This window comes from Silurus aristotelis (genome assembly GCF_946808225.1).
Source record: "Silurus aristotelis genome assembly, chromosome: 12".
In the NCBI taxonomy this organism is placed as follows: Eukaryota; Metazoa; Chordata; class Actinopteri; order Siluriformes; family Siluridae; genus Silurus; species Silurus aristotelis.
The window spans coordinates 10,936,401-10,961,405 of record NC_139585.1 but is presented as its reverse complement, the minus strand read 5'-3'; the positions used below and the strand labels follow the sequence as shown (position 1 = coordinate 10,961,405).

At 38.7% G+C, this 25,005-nt stretch overlaps 1 protein-coding gene and 1 long non-coding RNA gene across 2 annotated transcripts; one reads left to right on the top strand and one right to left on the bottom strand.

Moving 5' to 3' along the window:
• The first annotated feature begins 6,259 nt into the window (after positions 1 to 6,259).
• asb3 (ankyrin repeat and SOCS box containing 3) lies at positions 6,260 to 23,909 on the top strand. The gene is made up of 10 exons (XM_083556587.1): positions 6,260 to 6,272; positions 13,667 to 13,922; positions 18,691 to 18,849; positions 18,947 to 19,059; positions 20,715 to 20,847; positions 21,108 to 21,285; positions 22,640 to 22,846; positions 22,944 to 23,213; positions 23,399 to 23,532; positions 23,650 to 23,909. The coding sequence occupies exons 2-10, from the start codon at positions 13,724 to 13,726 to the stop codon at positions 23,829 to 23,831; spliced, it is 1,575 nt and encodes a 524-aa protein (XP_083412713.1). The 5' UTR covers positions 6,260 to 6,272; positions 13,667 to 13,723; the 3' UTR covers positions 23,832 to 23,909.
• LOC310734549 lies at positions 13,028 to 13,720 on the bottom strand. Its single transcript, XR_014536071.1, has 2 exons — positions 13,159 to 13,720; positions 13,028 to 13,120 (listed from the first exon to the last, which is right to left on the bottom strand). It is a non-coding gene; the product is annotated as an uncharacterized lncRNA (long non-coding RNA).
• Positions 23,910 to 25,005: the final 1,096 nt, after the last annotated feature.

Sequence of the window (25,005 nt, the reverse complement as noted above, 5' to 3'; positions counted from 1 at the left end):
ATACAGTACACTCAGGATGGACGTATATAGAAATGTAAGCAAATCCGAACACATTATTTAAAGTGAACAGGTAATACAATGTATTTTTGAAATAAATGCAAATGTGCACTTTTGTTTTTTGGGTTTGACACAACAAAAATTCACATAAGCAGAAGAAGGTTTTACTATTGCGTTTGCAAGTGTCTTCGGATGACAGGATTTTTTTTGTAAATCAAAGGCTATAATCGTGTTAATAAAAATGCTGCATCGTTAGTAATTGTCTGGTCAGAGACACAATGACAATGATTTTTAATTCAGCTTATATTTTGAAAAATGCAATTAACTGAATTAATTACAAAATATACTGCATCAAACAGGATTTACAAAGCATGTGGCATTTCTCTCTTTGGGTTTCTGTAGTGTTTTCTATTTTAGGCCACACCCATTTGGAGATATTTTCGAAGATGTTTGGAGATAACAAATACTGTTTGTACAGATAATAGCATTCCTGTTAGTAATACAGTATCAGGAGCACAGTGTATTAAAATTTCTTTCAGCTTCTCCCATTAGGGGTCGCCACAGCGGATCATCCGTATTCATGATCCGCATGTTTAATTTGGCACATGTTTTTACGCTGGATGCCCTTCCTAATGCAACCCTCAGTCACTAAGAGTGCACTGGCTTGTGCAACCCTAATGGCTGGGGTTGGTTCCCTGACCAGGGATCGTAAAAGGCAAAAAATAAAACTTCCACCGATTAGCCACTGAAGTAACATCATGCATAACATCACAGATAATTGCATTAAATCTAGATTAATGAAGAAATAATTAATTTATTTTTCATAAATAGATAGATTTCATTTTCAAAATACAAAATAAATGCATTTTTTTCTATACCTGAGTGCTGTTGAGTCTGCTTTCTAACATATACTGAGCTGGGTCCTCTGATTCCCATTGTCCTCTGCTATCATGTTTAGCTATCATTTCGGCATGTTGATCATGTTGATAGACAGTCCACTTAGTAAGCTTCTCTCTGGTTTGATGTGGTGGCAGGTTTTCACTGCGCAACCAGTCCTGAGGATCACTAAACATTTGCTGATGCTGAGCCCAGTGGAGTTCTATCGCAGAAGGTTGAAGGCCATCACCCATCAGTTCAGCCACTTCTCTATCTTCTTCCTCCTCATAAAATGATGTCCCAATGCCATCTATCCATGTTTCAGCCTTGGCAGATGAAACTGCCTGACCAGGATTCTTATTCCTCTGCTCACCATTTAAACTTGGCACAATACTTCTGCCTTCAGTCAGAAGAGGCCTTGACAAGGCAAGCTTAGTAAGATTCATCTGTGAACCCACAAGTTTTCCTTTTACTGTTTGCAAGGCATTGGTTCTGTCTTTATTGATATGTGCTGGTATTATGCTGTCACTTGTTGCTTCTTTTCCAATTTCCAACATTTGTTCTTTAGAATTCTTTTCAGGTTGACTTGTAGTGTTGCTCCTTACAACAGATTTGAGTAGGTTGAGGTCTGGCTTCACTGGGAGCACCAGGCGGGCACCAGGTTTTGGAGGTTTACCCTCTGGAGCAAGGCCATTGCCTGTACTAGTGCTAGCAGAAGCAGAAGTGTCATCACCTTGGCCAATTTTGTTCATTCTGGGAAGTACAATTGCATACTTAGCATCTCCTGAGTTAGTCTTTTCGTCTGGATTTTGCTGTGATGAGCAAGGTTCACACGGTTCATCACATGATTCTCCTGGGTCTTCAGAAAACCTTTCCTGTGTTTCATCTTTTCTCAATTCTGTCTTCAGTTTTCTATTAGTCTTTATGGAGCTGTTGGCTGCCATTTTCAAAGCCATCTTATGGCGGAGAAAAGTCTTTTTGGACTTTGTTGCACTAGTTTTTTTTGGAGCCAGGCCAGGCAGCCACCTTGAAATTCCAATTGCTTGCGTGACAGCGGTGAATTTTCGACGAACACTGAATCTTCGGGGGATCTTCTTTTGTATCCAGCCAGAGACACGATTTAAGGCACTCACTCCTTTCTTCTGTGCTATCAAACGTTCTGTTGACTTTAAGGACACTGTGTCTCCAGTCTCACTTGTTTCTGGTGCTGTTTGTTCATTTATTTTCTTCTTCTTTGCCTGGTATCTTAGAGATGCAATCCTTGCCATTCCTAAACCCAATCTTACATTTTCTATTTTTGGTTTCTGTTGAGTTTCTACATTTATTTGATCCACTGACTGGTCTGCCTTGGTTGCATTTTTATTTTTGTCATCTTTGCCCTTCCCTTTTATTGTAAACAACATCAGCGGTGGTTTGCTTAGCAAACCTTTTGAACCTTTGGATGGACTTACTTTTTCCCCATCCTTCTGAAAATCTTCTTTCTTGTTAACTATTTTTGACTTACTTGCCAGTTCCAGGATCTGGGACTTCCCTTTCAATACATCACTCTTATCAAAGGCAATTTTGTTTATTTTAGCTTCTTCTGAAACTGGAGCCTTGTCACTGGGCTTTTCCACTGTAGTCGGGTCTTTTGTACATAGTATCTTAGACTTCAGAATGACTTTTTTGCCTTTGAGGTGTGAAGCCAATTTGAGTGGTGGTGGCTTCTTGGATAGAAGAGTGGCTTCCTCCTGCTTGTCATCAGATTTATTACTGAGCTGCTCTTCTGATTCTACTTCTTCCTCACTGCTGGTGGATTGCTCTTCAGACTCCACTCTAATTTCACTTTTCAATACTTCATTTGCATCTGCCTCTTCTTCCATTTCTTCATTTGATTCCTCTTTCGTGTCTTTTCCCATTTTGTTTTCTGTGTCTGATGCTTCTTCCTCATTGCTCACTTTACTTACTTCTGTCTCAGCAGATTCGGACTCGTCCTCTTTGTCTTTCTCTTCTTCACTGATTTCCTCAGAATGTTCAGATTTCTCTTTTTCACTCTCAGATTCATCTTCCTCTGAAGTCACTATTCTCTGGCCTCGCTTTTTTGTGCGAATTTCATGTGTTTTGCTGGCTGTTTTAACTGCAGAGGGTTTCAGATTAGGATTGGATTCTTTACCTTTGCCCACTTTGGCTGTACCTTCATTACTAATAATTTTAGCAGTTACAGGCTTGCCATTTCCTTGCCTTCCTTTTCTCCGTCTTTTAGGCGATTCAGTTTCTTCATCATGGGAATTCTCTGCTTGGTCCTTTTTTTTGTTTTTCTCTTTATCTTTTTTGGGCTTCCCTTTACTAAATACACTTCTTTTATTGTCTTTTACTGCACTGATTTTGTCTTTCTCGTTCTTTTTTTCTTTGCTGTTCTCATTAATGTTAGGGGAAATATCAGATCCTCTCTTCCTTCCTTTTCTAGTTTGAACTGGTTCTTCTTTTTCCTTCTTGGTTTCCTCAACTTTCTGTTTCCTCCCTCTTGCCCTGTTCGCTGATTTGGCAGGAGACATGATGTAGATTTACATTTGCATGGTTGAATTTTCCCCCAGTTTTCTAGATGTTTCACTCATAACCTACAGATTAAGTTACATTTGTTATTACAATCACTGACAAATACAGTTCTATCATACAGTCTTAGGGTTATATATAATTAGTTTTAGTATTTATCTATAAATTGTGATACTTTTATTTTTGTGTTGCAGTAGTAAACTGAAACAGTAAAGAGACCCATTCTGGCAGGGGACAAGATCGTATATCATGTCTGTCAGCTAAAGTAAACAGTGCCTTTGAATTAATGGGTATCATTAGGACTCAGTTTCAGTTATTTAGCTTGCATTATCCTGCTTGTTATATGGTTTGGGTGAAAAGATCAACCTATTTACGAGGAAATAATGCTTTATCCTTTATACCTAACTTTGGGCCCCATTCTGATTTACAGTTTATTAAGAATTTGGAAACACTGAGATTACACCCATAATGCATATCCATCTGTAACATAATATCCCAATATGCAACATTATGATGTTGTGCATGCACTGTATATATTTATTTATATTACTTTATTGAACAAAATTTGTACATACATGTCTACCTTTAGTTATTTCATTTTCAGATCCAGTTTCCTATATAGAAGAAAACACTGAGCCACTACATCTCTGTGTAAGGTATTACTCACTTGTCTTGATTGATGCGCTGGAGGCATGATGACGGTTTTCTCAGCATCTTTGTCTTTCCTGAGTTACTTGTGTCATAGGGAAAGACCACCAGAAATGAGCTTTGCAACAGCAACAACTGTGTTGTGCCTCCAAAACAGACGAGTGCAAACAGTGCAAAGGTCTTGTGAATAATTCATGTTTGCATGGTAACCCACACACTTATACACCCCATTCATATTGACAGCTGGTGAACAGACGCTGGAAAGGTGAGAGGCAGTGCAGAGGGAGTAAAAAGGTGGCGACATATGAGAGACAGAGGCAGCAAGGCAGGCATGCTGAAAAATTCCAATAGTGCATCTGAGCAGGTCTAAAGAACCTGCTAGTAAATCTAGATTTCTCTCTAATAACATGAAAAACAGTAATAAAAAAATCAAATCAGAATTGGAGTATAAAGGTTTTTATTTTATTTTAGCACTTATATAACTTGTGTGGTTTGCCGTGAAGTTGCTTTAGCTGGTACAACATGAATTCCCTGAAGATGATTGTGGCTTAATGTTTACACTTGTTTTGCCCAAAGATTGAAGAAACGGAAAAACTCAAAATCTATGAGGATGGATTTGGACACTAATTTAAATACACAGTGTGCAAGGGCTAAGGAATGCAATTTGCATGAACAGTTCACGCATTTAGGAAGCTATTACTGAACAGCACAACAAAAATAAATACAATGAATGGATATTCAATGCCACCCAGATTAGGATGGGATCCTTTTTGAGTCTGGTTTAACTCAAGGTTTCTTTCTCATACAATCTCCGGCAGTTTTTCCTTGCCACTGTCACCACTGGCTTGCTTAATTATGGATAAACTTATAGGAAGGAAACTTACAGGCACTAACATATTAATTTTTCATTTTATAATTTCTTTATTTCTGCTTTGGGACAATGTCCATTGTTGCTATACAAGTGCCATACAAATCAAATTGAACTGAATCGAATTGAACTTTTTGAAAAACTATGCCTTAGTCTCATTTATTATATAGTAAATAACTCATCTATAGTGTTAAAGCCAACACTCAAACTGAAATCAACAATGACCCTAATGCTTATGCTGAAGGTCTTTTCAATACACTTGAGCATTGCTGACACTTTATTATACAAATGCAGATGTGTGATGATTTATATTCTCACTATCCAGTGCCACACAGAATTCAAAAATCTATGGAGATGATAACAGACTCTTGAGCCATTATATCCACAGAATGGTAAAGTTTCTAGAGAAAAGCCACTCGATTTCTCGGGTATTATCATCAAATGAGAACTACAACCAATGTCTGCACTTTCTGTAACAGCTAATGTAATTGAAGCCACTAAGAGTGAAGAGAATCAGGTATACAGAGCTACATAGACACAATAAAATCAAGAATCACATCCTCCATCATCAGAAGTGCAGAAATAATGGACAGTTCTCAGCTCCCCACCATCACTTATCTGTACTCCTTCAGGGTGCAGAAGAGAATGGAAAAAAATCAAGGCAGACTCCTCATGTCCTGACCACTTTCTTTTTCACGGTTTCCCTTCACAAAAAAAAACCCAGAATAAGAGCTCTGTACCAGACAACACCTTTAATGATCCTTCCTCCAGGTTACAATTCTTCTAAATGAAGACGTTTCTCAGATCTTTGTCTTCTGACATGCAGCACAATTCACTTTGATACAAAACTACAAATAAACTGTAATAGCACTAACAGTCCACAGCAGAACATGGAGGAAATAACACTATAGCCATTGTAATAATGATATTACCATTCTACATTCTGCTGCATCAGCAGTGCACACAATCTTTTGTACTGCCTTACTTTATAAAGACTGTATTATCTTACTGTATTGTATTGTAATGTATTGTAGTGTATCACCTTATAACCCAGCCATTAGGGGGGCACAAGCCAGTGTACTCTTAGTGCCGGTCCCAAGCCCGGGTAAATGGGGAGGGTTGCGTTAGGAAGGGCATCCAGCGTAAAACATGTGCCAAATCAAATATGCGGATCACAAATGAGAATTTCATACCGGATCGGTCGAGGCCCGGGTTAACAACGACCGCCACAGGTATCGTTAGCCGACAGGGTACCGGTGGAAATTGGGCTACTGTTGGCCGAAGGAGGAGAAGGAGAGGAGGAAGGCGTCTACAGAGACGGCAGGAAAAGGAGCAGTGTAGGAGAGTAGAGGTTCGGGTTGGTACTTTAAATGTTGGTACTATGACGGGTAAAGGGAGAGAGATAGCTGATATGATGGAGAGGAGAAAGGTAGATGTGTTGTGTGTTCAGGAGACCAAGTGGAAAGGGAGTAAGGCCAGGAACATTGGAGGTGGGTTTAAACTGTTTTATCATGGTGTGGATGGGAAGAGAAATGGTGTAGGGGTGATTCTGAAGGAAGCGTACAGTAAGAGTGTAGTGGAGGTGAAGAGAGTTTCTGATAGGGTGATGATCGTGAAGGTGGAAGTTGAAGGGATGATGATAAATGTCATCAGTGCCTATGCTCCACAAGTTGGCTGTGAGATGGAGGAGAAAGAAAGATTCTGGAGTGAATTAGATGAAGTGGTAGATGGTGTACCTAGGAAAGAACGATTGGTGATTGGGGCAGACTTTAATGGGCATGTAGGTGAAGGGAACAGAGGTGATGAGGAGGTGATGGGTAGGTATGGTTTTAAGGAGAGGAATGTGGAAGGGCAGATGGTGGTAGATTTTGCTAAAAGGATGGAAATGGCAGTGGTGAACACGTATTTTAAGAAGAAGGAGGATCATAGGGTGACGTATAAGAGTGGAGGAAGGTGCACACAGGTGGATTATCTTCTGTGTAGGAGATGCAACCTGAAGGAGATTGGAGACTGTAAGGTGTTGGCGGGGGACAGTGTAGCTAGACAGCATCGGATGGTGGTCTGTAGGATGGTTTTGGAGGCGAAGAAGAAGAGGAGGAAAGTAAGGTTTGAATGAAGAATAAGATGGTGGAAACTGAAGGAGGAAGAGTGTAGTGTGAGGTTCAGGGAAGAGGTCAGACAGGGGCTCGGTGGTGGTGAAGAGGTGCCGGATGATTGGGCAACTACTGCAGGAGTGATGAGGGAGGCAGCTAGAAAAGTACTTGGTGTGACATCTGGAAATAGAAAGCAAGACAAGGAGACGTGGTGGTGGAATGAGGAAGTGCAGGAGAGCATTAGGGGGAAGAGGTTGGCAAAACAGAAGTGGGATCGACAGAGTGATGAGAAAAGTAGGCAGGAGTACAAGGAGATGCGGCAGCAGGTTAAAAGGGATGTGGCGAAAGCCAAGGAAAAGGCATATGAGGAACTGTATAAGAGGTTGGACACTAAGGAAGGAGAAAAGGATTTATACCGATTGGCCAAGCAGAGGGACCGAGCTGGGAAGGATGTACTGCAAGTTAGAGCAATAAAGGATGGAGAGGGAAATGTGTTGACTAGTGAGGAGAGTGTGTTGAGAAGATGGAGGGAGTATTTTGAGCAGCTGATGAATGAGGAAAATCAGAGAGAGAGAAGGTTGGAGTGGAGGATGTGGAGTTAGTGAAGCAGGATGTAGATAGGATTAGTAAGGAGGAAGTGAGAGCAGCGATTAAGAGGATGAAGAATGGAAAGTCGGTTGGACCAGATGACATACCGGTAGAAGCGTGGAGATGTTTAGGAGAGATGGCAGTGGAGTTTTTAACCAGATTGTTTAACAGGATTCTGGAAGGGGAGAGGATGCCTGAGGAATGGAGAAGGAGTGTGCTGGTACCGATCTTTAAGCATAAGGGAGATGTGCAGACCTGCAGTAACTACAGGGGAATTAAGTTGATCAGTCACACCATGAAGTTATGGGAAAGAGTAGTGGAAGCCAGGCTGAGAGAAGAGGTGACCATCTGTGAGCAACAGTATGGTTTCATGCCGAGGAAGAGCACCACAGATGCCTTATTTGCTTTAAGGATGTTGATGGAGAAGTATAGAGAAGGACAGAAGGAGCTGCATTGTGTATTTGTGGATTTAGAGAAAGCGTACGACAGGGTGCCGAGAGAGGAGTTGTGGTATTGTATGAGGAAGTCTGGTGTGTCAGAGAAGTATGTGAGGGTGGTGCAGGACATGTATGAGGACAGTGTGACGGCAGTAAAGTGTGCAGTAGGTACGACAGACTGGTTCAGGGTGAAGGTTGGACTGCATCAAGGATCGGCCCTGAGCCCTTTCCTGTTTGCAGTGGTGATGGACAGGTTGACGGACGAGGTCAGACAGGAGTCTCCCTGGACTATGATGTTTGCAGATGATATTGTGATTTGTGGTGAGAGTAGAGAGCAGGTTGAGAAGAGCCTGGAGAGGTGGAGATATGCGCTGGAGAGAAGGGGAATGAAAGTCAGTAGGAGTAAGACAGAGTACATGTGTGTGAATGAGAGGGAGGGCAGTGGAGTGATGCGGTTGCAGGGAGAAGAGGTGGAGAAGGTGGAGGAGTTCAGGTACCTGGGGTCAACAGTGCAAAGTAATGGAGAGTGTGTTAGGGAAGTAAAGAAAAGAGTGCAGGCAGGGTGGAGTGGGTGGAGAAGAGTGACAGGAGTGATTTGTGATAGAAGAGTATCTGCAAGAATGAAAGGGAAAGTTTATAGGACTGTGGTGAGACCTGCGATGTTGTATGGATTAGAGACAGTGGCATTGAGTAAAAGACAGGAGGTGGAGCTGGAGGTAGCAGAGCTGAAGATGTTGAGGTTTTCGTTGGGAGTGACGAGGATGGACAAGATTAGAAATGAGTTTATTAGAGGGACAGCACATGTAGGATGTTTTGGTGACAAGGTGAGGGAGGCGAGATTGAGATGGTTTGGACATGTGCAGAGAAGGGACATGAATTATATTGGTAGAAAAATGCTGAAGATGGAGCCACCAGGTAGGAGGAAAAGAGGAAGGCCAAGGAGGAGGTTCATGGATGTGGTGAGGGAAGACATGCAGGTAGTTGGTGTAAAAGAGGCAGATATAGAGGACAGGGTGGTATGGAGACGGATGATCCGCTGTGGCGACCCCTAATGGGAGCAGCCGAAAGAAGAAGAAGAAGAAGAAGAAGTAGTGTATCACCTTATATTGTATTACACTGTAAAGTATTATATTGTATTACATTGCATTGTATTGCATCCTATTGTATTGTACTGTATTGTATTGCATTTTACAGCATTCTTTTAGAGCCTATTGTATTGTACTATATAGTATTTTATTTTATTGTGTTGCATTGTACAGTGGCATCCCCACAGCCTCAAAGGTACCTTAGTGAATTCATTTAGACATTATGTCATTTTAATCCAATAATGTGTTTTAAAAATTTTTATGAAATTTGTTAGTGAAAACCTAGTTTAAAATGTTATTCCTAACGTTTCTGAACATTCGGGCCCACTGCGAATTCCCGCAAATTTTAAGATAATCCGCAACTTGCTATTAGTTAGATTCCAAATGAAAACACGTTTTGAACCGCAAATTATTGGGGGTTGACTGTATTGCATTATACATATTGCATTGTACTGTATAGTATCACACTGTATTGCAGAGGTGGGAAGTAATGAAGTACAAATACTTTGTTACTGTACTTAAGTAGATGTTTCTGGTATCAGTACTTTACTATACTATTTATTTTTTGGACAACGTTTTACTTTTACTAATTTTTTTACATAAATATCTGTACTTTCTACTTTTTACATTTTTTTAAACAGGATCGTTACTTTAGTTTTAATCTATTTGGCGACATGATCAATATTTTTTTCTTTTATCACCCCATCAACCAATTTCCAATTTTTTTTTTAACTATAACTGGTGCATCATTTCCTGGCTCTCACACACCACAAACGTAGACTAGTTTATGAAGCTCACAATAAACAAACAGAAGGCAACAAGGAGTATGTGGACAACATGTTAACGTGGATGAGACAGAGGGAGTCAGTGATGTAAACATGAATGAGAACAGAGACATTCCTGATCGCCTGATCATCATCATCTTTTCTCTGCTTTTGTTCTATATGGTGGATGTTCAGCCTGGATACATTCATTAGATAAGAACATTTAAAATTCATTTTCTATTAATATATTAATTAGGGCTGTCGAATTGATAAGTAATTTTAATGGCAATAATTGTAATTTACGAGCGATTAATGCAGCACACATTTCTGTTTGATCGTTTTTGATAAAAAAAAAATTATAAATATAATAGTTTAAAACCTTTAGGGCAAGACACATTTATTCACAATGTCATTTCTTTATTCAAATATATTTAAAAAATCTCTACCAAAAAATGTGCCAAGTTTCAAATCAGCACCAAAATGCACACAATTAACCCCCTAGGGTCAACAAACTTGCCGGCTCGTTTTCAGGCATTTTTTACTCATAATGCCGAAACTAACTTAAACTACTCTGTCTTTTTTTAACGTACAGATCATACTGTAAACACTCATAATAACAACAAAACGCTGTTCTTTTGTAACAAAAAACCCCCAAACCAGACAGGGTTTGTGCTCTGCCATCTCTCTTCATAGACACATAAATAAAACAATCTGAAACTCAGTAAATATTTCCCTCACAGACATGATAAATATATAAATAGAAAGTGTAAAATGCCCACATTTTAAACAAACAAACAAACAAACAAACAAACAAAAAATTTAATTTAATAAAATTATTCTCTGATTATGTAATCCATATGAAAGTTAGAATAGGTACAGTTTCACCTCATTAACCATCTGTGTGGAAACATAGCAAAGTTCCCGTTTGGTGTCCTGATGATTAACGTAATTTAAAACAATTACTTTTAAACATTGACGTGACTATTTTGTTTTGTGATCTATGTTGAGTTTGGTTTTACTATTAATAAACATCCTTCCCGTGGGCTCACCACCTGCAGGAGGGACCGTAAGGGACGGTGCTGTGAGGATTGGGCAGCAGTCGAAGGCGGGGGCCTGCTTAGACTGCTGCCCCCACGACCCGAATTACGGATAAGCGGGAGAAAATGAATGAATGAATGAATTAATAAACATAAATTTGCATAAAGCATCAATATTTGTCCATGCCCATGTTGCTTAGTGTATTAAAAATTCCAAAAGTATTAATTTAAGGTACATTTGCGTGACACTAAAACAGGTAGTAGTAATGGCTACTTTTTACTTAAGTACATGTCAAAACCCAAATGTCTTTACTTTAACTTAAGTAAAAAAGTGTAGTCGTTACTTTAACTTTTACCAGAGTATTTTAAAACATGAGTATCTGTACTTCCGCTTAAGTGAAGGATGCGTGAACTTTTGCCACCACTGCTGCATTGTAGTAAATTGTGTTGTATAGTATTGCACTGCATTGTACTGTTTTGTACCCTATTGTCTTGCACTGTATTGTATTGCACTGTATTGTACTGCATTGTATAGAATTGCCCTGCATTGTATTACATAATGTTGCTCTGTCATGTACTGCATTGCATAGCATTATATAGCGTTATACTTTTTTGTACTCTTTTGCACTGCACTGTAAAGTCGTTCACTGTCATATTATGTAATATTATATCATATCTGTTGTATCATATTGCACTGTACTGTATTTCATTGTTTTCACTGTTTTTGCATTGTATTATGAGTGACACAACAAAAAACATCTGAAACACCAATTTTCTGACATTAACAGACATTTAACATTAAAACTGTTCAAAAATAGCATATTTATTGCTGAATAGATAATAAAAAAGACACAACAAATGACATTGCTGCTTCTTTTTTTTTTTTTTTATAAAAAATATTCTTTTTTTTTGCTGCATCAATACTTGTTCTATGACGATGTAATGGTCCAAACCGTTCTCAAGGGTGGAGTCAGATGTCAGTAAAGTGTTTGACCTGAGTCTATTACAGAACAAGGCAGCCCTAAATTATAGATGACCAAACTCTTGGCTCTACATGTACTGTATGACAACAGATCCAGCCTGAAGTCATTTCCTCACAAAGAGGCTTTCCTTTACCTAAACCTCTCATTTATAATTTTACACTCACAGGGTAAAGTTAATTTTACCATTAAATATCTGTCCACTGTTTGTCAAGGCTGGTCAGTGAAGCACAAACTGCTTATATTTCTTTACTCATGCACAGATAAGTACCTTAAACAGCACTACGCTTACAGTCTCCTTGGATGTTGAAGATTCCACAGTGAATCCTGTAAACATGCGTAGTATAATGGACATTTATATATGTACCTGCACATTTCACAGTAGAGTGAGTATAACACTAACCACAGTTAACAGAATGACACGTGCCAACAGGTTGTATTTACTTATTTATATGTTCAAAGTACAGCTCATTTCATCTACACGCTCACTTTCAGATCCTAATCTGACTCTAATTATTGATATTTTAGTGTCAGATGGAGTCAGAATACAGTATTACCAACTATAGCCCATATAAATCAGAGGTGCACGAAGTTTTTCTTATGTAGGGCCTAATATCAAAGTTGATTGAGGGTCATAAGCCAAAAATAAATGTTGCATTGTACCAAACATTACATTAAAATTAAAGCTGCAGTGCAAAAAAAAAAAAAAAAAAAAAGAAGATGAATCACATTCAATATGCTCAACATGCTGTCAGGAAAAATATGATGAATTTGTGAATGCTGGAATGGCAGCAATCTTTTAACAACATTCAACTTAAATATTAAGCATATTAATATATTTTACAACAAATGCTGATATAAATAAATAAACAAGGCAACAAATTCCATAAGCTACATATTATATGTAGGTATATGTGACTTTTTTCAATGATTATAATTATAATAATAATTATTATTATTATCAGTAGTAGTGTTGTTGTTGTTCTACGACACGCCTAATGGAGACTCAAGACTTTTATTTTGAAAAAGAGTGCTTTAAAAAAAAATAAAAAATCGGTAACAGTTTCCTGTAGCTTATTGGTTCGCTCATTGTTATTAAACTGGTCAGCAGCAGGTGAGCGATTTCTCCAGAACCAGCAGCTGTACAGAGTAACACAGTTAATCTCTCTCTCTCTCTCTCTCTCTTCCTCTCTCTCTCTCTCTCTCTCTCTCTCTCTCTCTTTCTCCTCTCTTTCTCGCGCGCTTTCTCGCACGCGCGCTCTCTCGCACTCTCTCAGTATCGCGTTTGCTCCACATTAGCATGTAGTGTATGGTGGTCTAGGACTGTAGGAGTTTGCTAAGGAAGTTAGCACTTTTGCGGTCCTGCTGATGTTCAGTTGTATCAGTTGGCGCTGCACTGAGAACAGAGTGTCCACTGTGTTTGAGGAGTGGACACAGTAGGACAGGAGAGAAGTGTGGTGAGGACAGGAGAGAAGTGTGATGAGGACAGGACAGGAGTGAATAGTAGAGGAGAGGAGTGTGGTGAGGACAGGAAAGGAGTGTGGTGAGGACACGAGAGGAGACAATAGAACAGGAGAGGGGTGTGGACAGGAGAGGAGACAATAGGACAGGAGAGGAGTGTGGTGAGGACAGGAGAGGAGACAATAGGACACGAGAGGAGTGTGGTGAGGACACGAGAGGAGTGTGGTGAGGACACGAGAGGAGTGTGGTGAGGACGGGAGAGGAGACAATAAAACTAGTGGAGAGAAGGCAATAGGACAGAAGAGGAGACAATAGGACAGGACAGGAGAGGAGACACTAGGAGAGTAGAGGAGAGCGATGATGTTCACTGAGTGCTATCAGGACACGTGCTCAGCGGTGGCTCTTGCAGTGAGAACAGGAGAGTGCAGGTTGTTGCAGAGGCTCCTGAGGAAAGGTCACTGTGTGGATGTGAAGGATAACCGCGGCTGGAACGCTCTCCATGAAGCTGCTGCTGGAGGACATGTGCAGTGTGTACGTCTCCTGCTCACTGCTTCCGGTCAGTTCCACACAACACTTCTCACACTACTTTTCCAATCATATCCTGTCTTTATTCATCACATACACAACCAGGACCACACGTTTTTAACCACTGGCTCGGGACATAGAAGAGTTCAGAATAAAAATGTAAACTATAAAAATAGTAATAGCGAAATAAAAATAGATACGAAACATCATTTAAATTCCGGAAGTCAGAAACATGATGCGGGTTCCCTTTGGGCTCTGGTTCCTCTCAAGGTTTCCTCTTCATAACATCTCAGGGAGTTTTTTCCTCCACTGTCTTACTACTGGCTCACTCATTAGGAAATAAACTTACAGACACTATTGTGTGAATGCACATTTTATAACCGCTTCATCTGTGTAAAGCAACGTCCATTGTCAAAAGTGCTGTACAAATAAAACTAAACCGAATATTAGTATTTTTGAAGAATCGTTTTATTGATTTCTTATTTACACTGAACTAAAACAATAACAGAGCTGATCAGTTGACACACACAGCATGCATTTAAACAAATTATATTGATAAATATTGATATGAGAGAGTGGACCATGGAAAGTTAAAGGTCAAGTCAAAACACGAGAGAAAAAACAAAACAAAAAGAAAAAGTACTACATTTATTAAGTAATGAATTTTAATGAAGACTGTCAATCAGCAAAATGTATAAATTTTTCTTGGGTTTTTCACGGTTTTACAAACTTTAAGCCAAAAAACTGAGCGACATAACATTACAGCAATACAATTTCCGAACAGAAACTAAAAAAACGCACCTCAACTGTGTTCTGAGCTGCATGGATTCGGGAGAAAAAACTTCCATCGGGTGATTTTTAAACACACGACGATGCCAAATGATAAACTTTTGAGAGAAATAGTTGTGAAAGGAAGGAGGAAGACAGTGAACAATGACTTTCTTGGTAGGCTACTGTTTAGATACAAGCCGTTGTAACGCGTTGAGTCTGGGTGAAGGGAGAGCTCGCTAACTCCAGTTACAACAGAAATCATATAAGCACAGACAGGTTTCCAAAACTCGTGCTTTTTTTATTTTTCTTGGCAGCAGCGTTACGGGTTAGTCAAAGAAACTTTGAAATGAGCATCAGAAAATGATAAGGACATATTCCTCGGTCTTGAACACACGCAGTAATACCGGTAAAAAATGCAGTGGCAGGCTATTCCCAAAATACCAATATGCTCTTAAAGGAAACTCAACATATTTCACCCGTTACACCGTGTGTAACGTGTCTTTCGTTAAAGTCTGTGTAAAGTTCATTAGTGTAGAATTGTGTAGATGGCTTATAGACAGGTGCGGCTTATTTACGTTAAAAATATAAATATTTGTAAAATTCAGTGGGTGCGCTTTATAGTCCGGAAATTACAGTACATTTATTAAGTAATGAATTTTAATGAAGACTGTCAATCAGAAGCAAGATGTAGTGATGTTTTACAGTTGAACTAATATATAGTTGGAGTCAAAGTGAATTTTCTAGCCTGCATTTTTTTTTAACCATATCATTCACCTCATACCGAAAAGGTTTATTTCCTTACAGTCCCAAAATAAATGCTTCAATGTTCCTATTTCGGATTCACATTTCAACCCCAGCTGAGATGCATTCGGGTACATTTTCTGGAGGCGTTCTGAGTTGAGATATGTCCTGTAAAACGAATTAGAAGTTTTGCTCATGCATAGAGCTTGAAAGTTGATTAATGAAAAAACTTTCACAAATCATCAGAATATTGTTAGTGATTCAGTGAGGAGATGTTTATTTAACATTTCTAAAAAGGAGTCTCCAGTGTCAGGACGGGAACAGTTTCACCCCACTGCGAGTGTCTTCAGGACAACGCACCTTGCGATTTCTCAGAAACTCGGCCATGTTTATTTCAGACTCATACAGGAGAGTGTCTTGTTGGTTCATTCTCACCGTATCAAAGGCTGCAGCAGTGATGTGTGATATGATATGCGAAGTGTTGCTTAGAAGAGCTTTGCTAAAGAGCACACATTTTTAGTTTGTCCAAATAAGTTCACCGTCAAAACCGTTCGCATGTTTCTTTATATACGCTGTATCAGTGGCGGGCCATGCGTTTCACACCTAAGCCTTCAGCGGTGTTCTACCTGAATCGATTAACCTCTTAATATCTTCACTAGGACACCATGGCTGTAGAAAACGTCAGTGTGATACAGAAACGCAGTATAACAGAGCATTGCATCACAGACAGGAATCTCATAGAGTGAGAGTCAGTGCCATTACTAAAGCAAGAAACCCAATGAACACAATTCAACACGTCTCTGTTCACTGCACTCATACATCATCCCGAGCAGAAGCAGCAATATTGACCTCATAAAATAGCTAAAATGTAGTTCAGATTTTTTGAGCTTTCTGACCACGAAAACTCGAGGGAATTTCTGGGGATATAAATTGAAGGTAAATTGTGTTTTTGTGCAGATTCTAAGCAAAAGAACATGCAAAGGTAGAAATGCTTCATATAAAAGCGTAACTGTATTAAACTGTTTTGGAATTTTCCTCACAATGTCCTGCTTTTCTTGGAAAGTCCGTCTTGAAAATGGCCTTGTGAATGTATCTGCAACCCAAATTAGTTGACTGAACGAGGAGAAGAAATGTGAAAAAACCCCCAAACAAAAAAAAACAGCTAATAAATCCAAACGGATATGTTTTCCCTTATGCAGTTTGCTGCAGATGCGTTTCAGGTTTATTACTATAGTGCTTTTCACAATGGACATCGTCTCAAAGCAGCTTTACAGAACTTGAGAATGAAAGGGAACGATGTGCGTTTATCCCTGATGAGAAGCCTGGGACGACTGTGCCAAGCAAAAGCTCCCTTAGATATTATGAGGAAGAAACCTAGAGAGGAACCAGACTCCAAAGAGGAACCCCTCCTCATTTGGGTGATATCAAGTGTTGTTTAGTGTGTTGTGTGTTGTTGTGAGTGTGATTTAAAAATCTGAAAAACAATTCAGAACACTGGAAACTGTTTGTTATATAAAATTAAAGAAAATTTAATACTTGTATTAAATAATATTATATTAATTAATATAATATATTAATAAAAAACCTTATCACAGTGTCACCTTATAAAAAGGATATGTAGTGTTTACACTTCAGGGTAAATGTTGTCTTGCAAGAAACTCTATAGAGCAATATTTAGCATTACCATTTCAGGCGATGTAGTGTCTGCAGAAAACAAAAAAAGAAAAAATGAACGTGGGCACGCATTATTAAATTCTAAATTTGTGCCCTGTGAATTAATTGTGCTTAGCAAAGTTAATTATCATACGAGTGATATTTGCGTAACGCATGCATGCTGGCGTGGTCACATCATTGCCTGCTGAATTTTATTAAGCACTGTTATTGTGGCATATACGAGTGTAAAGTGAGCTCATTTCATCCGTCTGTGAAATTGCTCTGTTTTTCTTCGTAGCGGATCAGTGAAGACACATAACAGTGACATTTTTAAAGACCTTTCCGAAGCATCCGTCAGTCTGTGGTTTAAAGAATTTCAATATTCCAGTCAGATAATGCAAAATATAGTCTGTAGTGGTTTGTTACGTAGTTTTCAATAAAAATAAATAATAATTCTAAGAAAATATTACATTTAATGCATTTATTTTGCTAATTATTACTCTGTTTTTAATACAAGCATTTAAGATAAGATTATTTGTCCCACAGTGGGGAAATTTCTCTGTTACCGCAGCAAAGAAAAAGGAATGCAAATATATAAAAAAATAGACATACTATAGTATATAAATATATAGTATACAGTTTACATTTTTTACAGCTTTATAGTATTTTATTAAATACACACATGGAATATTTGGTTCTAACGTGCTCTTTGAACATCAGATTTCATGTAAAATCTCAATATGCTGGTATAATATCCTCCACTCTTCTGGGAAGATGTTACACTGCATTTTAGAGTGTGTTTGTGTTCATTCAGCTAGAAGGGTGTTAGTCTAGTCAGGTGAGGAGGGTATAGGGTGAGGGTGAGGAGGCCTGGGGTGCAGTCAGTGTTCCAATTCACCCCAAAGATGTTCAATAGGGTACTCAGGATCTTCCACCCCAATCCATGTAAAATATATCTTCATGGAGCTCATTTTGTGCTGGATCAGGTTTAAGTCTCCAAGTTCATGCGAAGAGTAATTTCAATGTTACTGCATCAGAAACCTCCTATACAATTTGGTGACACCAACGTTGGGGGTTTGGGGGAAGAACCACATTTGAATGGAAAAATCAGATGTCCCAATACTTTTGTCCAAATACTGTATAAATGGAAACTTGCACAGATTTTTTTTTATGTTTAAAGTCAATATAAATTCAGCCACCAATGAAAGGCATAAAATAAACAAAAAAATTATTTCCAGTTTGTTATAAATGTAATTGTAATTATTTGTTAATTACCCTGTTAAACAAAGCACACAAATCTTTTCACCTGACAAGCAATCTATAACAGTTTGGGAGGGAAAAATTTCCAATATACAATGTTGTGCTTAAAAAAGAAGTGCATGAATAAATTTTAATGTTGGCAAATTTCTGAGTATAAACTGCTATATATCTCTAAATTGCACACGATTGTGCACATGTTCATTTAAGTTCCATATTCTCCCTGAAATATCACATGACCCACTGTCCTATTGAATATAAGCATCCAAGTATATCCTACTGATATAAATATGTTTAATGCTACATTTATAATGTGTGAACCAATCATATCTTTTCTACTTTCTCTCCTTCTCCATAACCTTTGTTGATCTCTGCAGATGGCTGTGAAGACTATGTGAACTCACTGACTCACAACTCTGAAACACCTCTGTTTTTTGCGGCGAAGAACGGCCACCTCCGAGCAGCACGGCGCCTTATAAGGGCTGGGGCAGATCTCAATAAGATGTCCAATGACCTCTCCAGCCCTCTCTTTGTGGGTAAGACAAACAAATTCCATGCAAATACAATACATTCTTGATTAATGTTTATGGAGTCTAAGGGTCCTGTTGTATTTCTTTTCTGTTTTGTTGAAAGCTGTGGATAACGACCATAAAGAAGTGGTGGAGCTGTTGGTTAGTGAAGGAGCAGAGGTTAATGAAACACACTCCATCTCAGGCTGGTCCTGTCTTCATCAGGCTGTTTATAAGGTACCTTTCAGCGTTGTACTTGTACTGTATACCTTTCATCCATCTGGATCATATGTTCCATGACCAGGGCCGGGATCCCTGTGCTCTGGAACTTTCTCCACTAGTGTGCCGAATAGGACAGACACATCCATGACTGACATGTCAACAGATTTCATGCAAATATAAACTATATGAACAAAAGTATTAAAACACTTCCCCAAAGTGTTACCACCCAAGTTGGAGCCACATAATTGAACTGGGAGACAGAAATGTGTTCTAACGTGCACAAATCCAGCTCGATGAAGATTCATGGGTTAGAGTTCTTACCTTAACCCTACTGAACACTATTGGGATAAATTGGAATGCTAACGCCTCCTCACCCTACATTAGTACCTGACTTTATTAATGCCCGAATTTGCACAAATCTCCACATGCACATGCTGAAATCTAGTGGAACGTCTTTCCAGAAGGAAGCCTCTTTTGAAGCTGGATCACAAGAAAGCATGCAAACAGTTTGCTGAAGACAACCTGTACAAGAGCATCAATTATTGGAACCATGTCCTGTGTTCTGATGAGACTAAGATAAACTTGTTTGGCTTAGATGGTGTCCAGCATGTTTGGTGATGCCCTGGTAAAGAGTACCAAGAAAATTCTGTCTTGCTTACAGTCAAGCATGGTGCTGGTAGCATTATGGTCTGGGGCTGCATGAGTGCTGCTGGTACTGGGGAGCTGCAGTTCATTGAGGGGAAACATGGATTCCAACATGTACTGTGACATTCTGGAGCAGAACATGATTCCCACCTTTCATAAACTGGGCCGAATTGCAGTTTTCCAACATAAGAACGACCCCAAACACTGACTAGAAGGAAGTTCCTGTTATCACTTACAGTAAAAGTTGCTGAAAAAAGCTTTTCTCATTCCAGCTGTCATTTTTTCCTCTCTACGATAATAAGACGAAAAAAGCGACGTCACATTACAGAGAAAGGTTTTCTTGTTAAAAAAAAAAATTACAGCTTCTGTTACAAAGAAAATCTCACCATGTCAACAATTCTACATGCTTATTAAACCTTGCAATTCAAGTGTCTGGTTAAGAGCAATTATATAAACCTTTCTAGCAAAATAATCACCAGAGCTGCTGTTATTGACAGTCAAAAATGGACATGACTGAAGCAGATAATTTGTTCTTATTATCAGAAGGCTGTAAAATTTGTAGCACAATCTGAGACTTTAAGAACAGGAGTCTGTAAATCATTAAAATCGAACCAATCGGGACAAGACAGTGTGTCAAGTGGTAGCTCAGTGGTTAAGGCGTTGGCCTTCTGATGAGAAGGTCGTAAGTTCAAATTGCAGCATCCCCAAGCTGCCACTGCTGGACCCTTTGGCAACACCCTTAATGCTCAATGAGATATTTGTAAGTCTCTCCAGATATTTGGTGTCTGCCAAAGGCCATAAATATGAATATTAGGTGACTGGTCTATAATGATGCATCAGTATAGGAAGATCCTCCTCTTGCATTAGCATTTAAACCCTCAGGTGTTTTAGATTGTAATTTAAAATGATGCATAGTGCCACCTTTAGACTAAAGCTATGATAATCTTTTCTATTCAATATTTTAGGAGTCAAGCCTGAGGCCTACATGTCAGATGGCAAGTCAAAGTCATGCTTTTTTTTTTCAGGGAAACACAGAAATCGTAAAATTTCTGGTAAGCGTGTGTTCTCTCGAGGTGGTGGATGATTACGGGATCACACCCTTGTTTGTTGCAGCACAGTATGGACATCACCAGTGTCTGGAGATCCTTGCAGTTGCTGGTGAGATTGTTATTCAATGACTCCCTCAGCTGCTTATGATTATTGCACTATTTACTGGGCGATGTTTATCGTTACTTTTTTATTACAGCATTACCATATCGCGCTGCATGACACTAGTGTTTATTCTCCTATCGAGCTCCTGTATTGATCAGCAGGGAAATGCAGAGCAAGTGGGAATAAAAAGAGAGTGCTCCAGGATTATAATTACAAATGTTCCAGCATGTGCAAGCATGACTGTCTTTTATCTGGAAACGCTGTAGGTGTGAATGTGAATTGCCAGGCGAAGGACATGGCCACCCCACTGCTCATTGCAGCTCAGGAAGGCCATTTATTATGTGTGGAGCTGCTTCTGGCCCATAAGGCAGACCCAAACCTCTACTGCAATGAAGACCAGTGGCAGCTTCCCATCCATGCGGCAGCTGAGTTTAGTCGCATCAGGTGAGCTGAAACCTCTGCGTGTTTAATGTTGAAATACACTATCTATGCAGCATTTAATGTTTATACTTGCATGCATAATCAATAAATCCTTATGGAATACACAGTCATAGAATTTTTTAAATTGCTGTACAGACCCATGGTAGAATATCTGAACCAGGGTTCTAGTAGCAAAAATAGTTTCTCGCCAAATATGATACATATACAGATACATATGATATACACTGTGTAACATAATATATACAGTAATCCATCGTTTATCAGGGTGGTTATGTTCCAAAACCGTGATAAACGCACGCCACCCAAAAAATGCTATTGTATCTATACAGTACTGTACTGTATTAACATTAACATTTTATTACTCATTATTATAATTATATTATATAATTTTTATTATATTTTTATTAACAAATTTCATTATTTCAACATAAAATTACACAAAAACAATTTGGCAGGGGATTACTGTACATATTGTGTTCAAAATCATAAAAAAAAAAAAAATGTGTAGTATTTCAGGCAGTAAAAATGCAATCTGATTCTAGAGATTGTTCTTAAAAACATTTACATTCATCAAAGATATCACAATACTTATGCTATCTCAGGAAATTCTTTCAAAAATATTTAATCGTCACATAGCTGCTGTAGATTTGAAAGTGTAAGGTCTTGATTAAGTCACTGAACATTTATTTAGCCTTTACTGTGGTCTGAAAAAATAGTAGCATTTGATTTGCTTTTTTAAAATTATTTTTTTACCTTATTTTTCGGACAGTGAACAACTTTATACACTTAAATAATGAACTGAATTTTTATTTTTAGATGCAGTAAATCTAAAGTATGTGTGCTGCATAAACATGTATACAAAATACTGTAAACTGAAGCAGGACACCATGAAATAGTGGGCAGCACAGCCGATAATTTTTTAAATGGATACTGCATAAAAAACAAACATAACACTCCATTTAAAATAATACTGAACTTTATAAAAAAAAAAAAAGGACTGAATTCTGAAAATGTGTTAAATAAATGTAACTATTATTTAATAAATATTATATAATTAATAAATAAAAAAATAAAAACAACCAGCACGTAGTGTCAGCGATTCGCCTCTAGAGGCCGCTCTCTTAATGACAACAGACCAGAAGCCGGAAAAACTATCTGTATGAATTTTTGCAGATAGTTCCAACAGTTAACTATTATTAATGGCCTCTGATTGTCAGGTGTTAGGAGGTGATTATAAGCAATAAAGGATTTACATTTTCACTTGGCTTTACAACCAGGCAGTTTAGGAAATTTGAAATAAACTATAGATTTTTGATTGTACTATTATTTCATTATTATTTCATGTAACCTTCTACAGTATTCTTGAGAAACTGATCCCAGTGACTGACCGGGAGTGTGACCGGGGTGAAGGAAAGGTCAGTCCAATGTATCTGGCAGTTCTTAGTGGTCAAGCGGAAAGCCTTCGGCCTCTGCTCAGAGAGGGCTACAGTCCAGATGCTCAGAGCTGCAGGGAGTTCGGATATTGCTGCCCACTCGACATGGCTCTCTGGTACAACTCTTGGAAGTATGAATGCATTAAATCACACTTTTATTATCATACATTTTTTTCTAAATCTACAGTATTACACAGCATTTATTGTGCACCTCCCCTATCTTCTCAGTGTGGGCAGTGATTTCCATCAGAGCCGAGAGATCACAAAGGTTCTTCTGGCTAATGAAGCTCGCGTCAGTCTGGCTTCATACATATTGACGTTGCAGGGCCACGTACCTGAACATCTGTCGCTCATCCTGGAATATTCAGGCTTGCCTAAGGGCGAACAGCTGGAGGCACTAGTTCAGGCAGCACTCAATAAAGTGGCCCATGCTTCATTTTGGCTTCCACTGCTGCTCAAAGCAGGACTAGATCCTCTCCTTCTCCTTCAGAAGAAAATGTAAGAAACAAAGAGGCAATTTCGAACCATTTCTTCTATGTTTATTAATATTTCATTATCAGTGATCCTGATTACTCTTTTTAATCTAAGATAAGGCATTCGTGGGGGGAAATGAGTGGGTTGCATGTTGCCTTTATCTCTTCCATCACTTATTATTGCCCATGTAATCTGTTAATCATATACAGGCTAGACGAAGCTGAATCCAGAGTGCTTAATTTCTTGCTTGAGTTTGTTAATTGGAAGACTCTGCCTTCCACATTGCTTCACACCCTTTCACAGCGCAGAACGGAGAACACTTGGACGCCACATAAGCATTTTGGTAAAGATCATTAAGAAGGCATATTTCACACTCCAACATTAGCTTTGTATCTATCCAGTGAAAGGCTCCATATATTACGTTGTGCGCTGTAACTCTTTCTTTTCCCCTGTGTTCCAGAGACTGTCCCTGATCTGACTCATCTTTGTAGACTGGCTGTAAGAGCTACAGTAGGCAGCCATGCTTTGTCTAAACCCTCCTTTGTTCGGCAGCTGCCTGTTCCCACAGTTTTGCAAGACTATCTCCAGTTCAGTGACATCTCGAGCGCTTACACCTTCACGTCCTCAGCCAACCGAGAGTAGTCTAATTAATTTATCTCGTATGTTTTTCTGCTTCTCATGTTTTGTATATATGTTAATAAAACTCTTACACTTCTGCAACTGGGCTTTTACATGTTCCTTTCGTTTTTAATCATCGTTTTCCTCTTACACAGCAGACCTTCAGACAAAGCTAGAGCTGAAATTCACCTCTGCTCCATGTCTTTGGTTTCCTTCGTTATCTCGCTTCTTCTCAGCTTCTCCCCTCACTATCTGCCTCCAAGGTCACATAGGCACAAGACGCATACACTCTTCCAATGCTAATTATGGACTCCTGCACATCTGTTCGGGTTGGAGCCATATCTTTTCTTTGTCATCATTTTTTTTTTATACCCTATCTACTTACATTTTATGGAAGGGTGCTGCATGCTGATAAAAGCTAGGAGTGTATTCATTTTTACTCCAGAGTGTAGTGGTGCACCTTCAGTATTTCATTGTCTGTATATTGATGCACAGAATTTTAAGTATTTCCTGATTCATCTTGTCACCTGACCCATTGGTTTTGATACAAATTTAAACCTATTATTGAGAAACGACCCGAATGATCTGTTCATTAAAACTTGGTTATAATGGAGGTTTAAGGGTGAGTAATAAATCCAGACCAGTTCATTCAATCTTTGAAACGCTTCATCCAGTAGGGGGTTGTAATGGATTCTGAGCGCGAGGCAGAAATACAGCATGTATTGCATGCCAGTCCATCACAGGACACCATTCTCACACATTCACACACACATACAGTGCAAATTCAGTTTCACAACTCTAACAATAGCTTTTATGATAAAACAAAACAAAAAAAAAAACAGTGAGAAAGTCTTACCAAAGCTGTTCTTTTGTAAATTTGTCCAACCCTTCAACAGTGGAACATTGCAGTAAATTATAATGCTGGTTCTTAGGCGTTCCTCTGGTTATGTAGTACCCATGAGCATTAATTAAACATGGAAACAGGTCTTCTGTTTGAAAAATAGCCCCATTTCTGAAAGGATGGATTTTACAGAATTTACATTTAAGTGATGGATATCTTTTTAGTGAATTATTCATGAAGACTACAAAAAGGTATTGAATTAATATTGCCTAAAACATCTTATACTGCCATTATATTTTTTGGTTGTATAGGAAGAAGTGAAATTCCTTGTCAGTTTTTAACACACAAGTTGCAATT